General features: G+C 40.3%; 1 protein-coding gene across 1 annotated transcript in view; it reads left to right on the plus strand.

Moving 5' to 3' along the window:
- Positions 1 to 2,179, plus strand: part of USP7 (ubiquitin specific peptidase 7 (herpes virus-associated)) — a 41,157-nt gene extending 38,978 nt beyond the window's left edge. Inside the window, exon 30 of the mRNA XM_010148073.1 lies at positions 1,555 to 2,179. Coding sequence (XP_010146375.1) covers positions 1,555 to 1,661 — 107 coding nt within the window. The 3' untranslated portion in view covers positions 1,662 to 2,179. The remainder of the gene's footprint in view (positions 1 to 1,554) is intronic.
- The last annotated feature ends 1,678 nt before the right edge of the window (positions 2,180 to 3,857 follow it).

The following is a 3,857-nucleotide window of genomic DNA, read 5'->3' on the forward strand; positions in this document are numbered from 1 at the left end:
TGAGGGGGTCATGACGAACTCGGAGGTGGATGTTTCTCCATGGACAGATAAACTCTTCTGTGTGCTCAGAGCAGGCACAGTCTTGATTTTATTCTGCAGGTCATCGTTCTGGGCAGGAAGGGGAAGGCAATACTCCAAAACTAACTGTCAGACTTTCTGACCAAAGGAGAGCCAGTATTGCCAAAACAGCATGAAAGACTGGCCAGGTAACTAGGTCTGAAGTACAGAACGTGGCAGAAGTTGGAAAAGGGAAAGCTTGAGCTGTTTGTAGGAGTTGCAGGGAATGAGATTAAAGAGTTTTAGAGGTTTCGCAGGGGTGGTTTCCCCTGTGATGTAATACTTTGATGGAATTCATTCCCCCGTGGAGTGATATGTGATGCTGTATGCCTTCATACCCAAGTAGTATTTCCAGGTGTGGAGCTCGTGCATGTCTACAAATACCAAATTTCAACGCATGCTGGACAGATCGAACCAAAGTGTTGGCATTTTCTAATGTGATTGACGTAGCTGATGTCAGTGGTGTCCCCCTGCTTTTACAGAGCAGCACTCTAGCAATGACCGTGCTGGCGCTAACGATGTAGGACTTAATTTCTTTCCTTAAAAGGCATTCAGATGATCTCAGCAAGATTGGAAGTTCTCTTTTCTATTTGATATTGACCATTATGTCAAACAAAAAGACAAATAACTTTGAAGAAAATATATCAAAAAATGCAGATGCAGGCAACCCAAAAGGTCAAGTGTTTTATGCTTTAGTGGTTGCAGTTGATGGCTTTGAATGGAGGAATGTGCTTTTGCTGGGGGGCTGTTTAGTTTCTGTTCTTACCTTTTCACTTCAAAGAACATTTGATGCTCTGCATTGAGGACATCTTCAATGAGAATTTCTTGCATTTGCAAGAAGTATCTGGAGTGTGTTTTTTCTGGAAAACTAGAGCTGGATAAAACCATATTGGGTTGAGTAAATGAGAAAATCTGTATGTTTTCTTTACAATCTAAATATGACTGGTTTTTTTTCTTCTCAGAAAGTAAGAGGTCAGTTACATGATTTCTTGATTAACTGATTATTTGCTTTTTACATGTATTTAACAAGTATTCTCACTTAAATCAGGTAATAAGAATAAGTTAGTACAGCAAAGGTAACTTACAATATGGCCAATACCGTCGGTTGTCATATTTAGATGCTGGATGCCTTCCTGTTTCAAACAGATGCAGCACCTTGGTGAAAGCTGGTCCTTTGATGTGGTGGCCACAAATTGTAACAACTATTTTCTTGCTTTAGCACATGCTTCACTGCTATAAACGTCTGTAAGTGACTGAAGAGGAGAAAAACCAGCTACCTGATCCAGAGCCAGCTGTAAAATGTACTATTGGAAGGAAAGCAGCGGTTAGGAAAGCTGCTCTGTTGGCTGTGTGCTGTAGGACTGTTCTGCAGTCCTTTTCCATGCCCTGTGATTCCTAGCAAACTGCGAACAGGGCGCACAGGAGTAGTTTGTGTGAAAGAAACTTTCCAGTTTAGTCTTAAAACTTCATTGTTTTTTTTTCTCTTTTCTTTTCTAGGCAACATGTCTCATCCAAGGCCATGGCTAGGGCTTGACCATTTCAATAAAGCCCCAAAGAGAAGTCGCTACACTTACCTTGAAAAAGCTATTAAAATCCATAACTGACTGACTTAACCAGGTTGTCGAGGCAAGGGACAAAACTAAGTGTGTGTGTGCACCTTTTTAACAACTGTAGAACTTTGGTACACGTGCACTATATCTGAAGTCTTCAGCAAGAGGATTTGCTGCTGATGTTAATTTTATTTTGTTGAGGCTGTTCAGTTTGGCTTCTCTGTATCTATTGACTGCCCTTTTTGAGCAAAATGAAGGTGTTTTTATAAAGCTTGGATGCCAATGAGAGTTATTTTATGGTAAACGTAATGCAAGGCAATTGTCAGCATAATGAGGGAAGAGTTTAGTAGAACAGTTGACATTGGCAAAATATTTGTCTGTAGTACGTTTCTAGATGGCATAAGCTGGCTGGCTGCCCTTCCCGGTGTGGTGTTCACCATCACTGCAGCTAGTAAGTCTTATGTTTAGACTCACATCAGATTTATTTCCTTCAGTTATACTTTAAATGACATTTTTGTGCATTTGTAAATGCAAAAAAAACTCACATCATCAATAAATAGCAATCTCTACTTCATTGTGTACATTGTTGGCACTTATTTGGGATTTTTGTCTTCTCCAGCTGCATAGAATCTTTTTTAATAAACTAGTTTTCGTTTAATTTAGTCACTACTTTGCATCCCGTTTTGCCAAGTGGATGCCCTGAGTCCTAAAGAGCGATATTTGGGTCTTTTATTAAATTTTCAAGCATTGAGACGTACCGTTGCGATTTATTGTGCCGTCTTCTGGCAAACAGAATGACACTCAAAAGTTGGCAGAAGCAAGTGAAAGGATTATAAATATCATTGATTTAGTTAACACGGGAAGAGATGGGGAAAACACAAGAAATAGCCTTTTAGCAGAGAGGGCATGCTCACTAGTGTTTAGTAAGCTGTTGACTTTGTATAAAAATGGAGGAAAAAAACAGAAAAAAAACCAGAACAAATGAAATTGTATATTTAATGAATGAACATGTACAATTTAACACTTGGAGGTTAATTTTGTTGGGTGAGTCTGCAAGTGAATTTCACTGATGTTGATATTCATTGTGTGTAGTTTTCTTTCGGTCCCCAGACTGCTTCCTTTTATTTTGGAGCTAATGCCAGCCGCGTGTCTAGTTTTGAGTGCAGTAAGGATAGAATCAGCAAATCACACTTAATTTTACATTCTTTTCCAGTATTTTATTTTGTTTCTGTAGCCGCAGTGTACAACAACTCTTCCTGTATATTGCCTTTTTTGCTGGAAAATGTTGTATGTTGAATAAAATTTTCTATAAAATTTTTCTTCGGTGAGTGATGGCATGGACGTGGCAGAAGATTTCTCCTTCCCTTGGAAACAGAGTTTTGGGAAATGTTTTTATTTGTGAGGTTTTGCTGAAGATGTGGGTTTCCTCTGAAGTGTTGACAATTGTATAACCCTCGTATCGGTTGTTTTGGGGAAAATCGGTGGGGTTTTCTGTTTAATTGTTTTGGGGTTTGGAGGAAGGGGTTTTTTTGTTTTATTTTGGTTGGGTTTGGTTGGTTTTTACCTCCCAGCTAGTCACGTTTGATCTTATAAAATAAAAGGTTTTCCGGGAAGGAGCCGTGTACAAATAAGATAAATGGGAAACTTATTTTACTAGTTTGTTTGTGAAGCTCGTAGTAGAGTCTTTGTGGGAGACTTGACTCTGCCTGTACAAACTTCTGTGGGCCAGGTTCTCGAGTCCAGTGTTGTAAGTGGTGTAAAGTGAGTTCTGGAGTCTCTCAAGGTAAGCTCTCTAGACCCCCACCGTAATGCATTCCCTGTTTTCCTAACCAAGTCGGAAAGTGCGCAGAAGCTTCCCTTTCTCGGACTCCCAATGAACGTTTGGGCGGGGTGAGCATGTGATGGCCTTTATGCTGTCCTGAGATGGATTCTGGTGGTTACTGAAAACACCAGCAAGTATTTTTAAATTCAATTTTAAGGTATATTTCAGTCTTTTATCTTTAAAATGAATTAATCGCTCAAGTTTTAGCTGTGTTTGGATTTCCTTTTCCTTTATACCTTGCAGTGCTTTGAACTGTCTCTTATTTCCAGTCAAGGCGAACTCGTTGTTTCCGTAGTCAGCGGAGGGTGGGGGTCGCAGGCAGAGGGAAGCGGGTCAGCGGCACGCCTTAAGTGGGTGACGTTGCCTTGGGTTGGTGTTTGCGTCGAACCGGGGATCCCCGACTTACACCACCATCCAAGTGGTGGTTT

The sequence above is a fragment of the Eurypyga helias genome, unplaced genomic scaffold, assembly GCF_000690775.1.
Source record: "Eurypyga helias isolate BGI_N326 unplaced genomic scaffold, ASM69077v1 scaffold11153, whole genome shotgun sequence".
NCBI classification, from domain to species: domain Eukaryota; kingdom Metazoa; phylum Chordata; class Aves; order Eurypygiformes; family Eurypygidae; genus Eurypyga; species Eurypyga helias.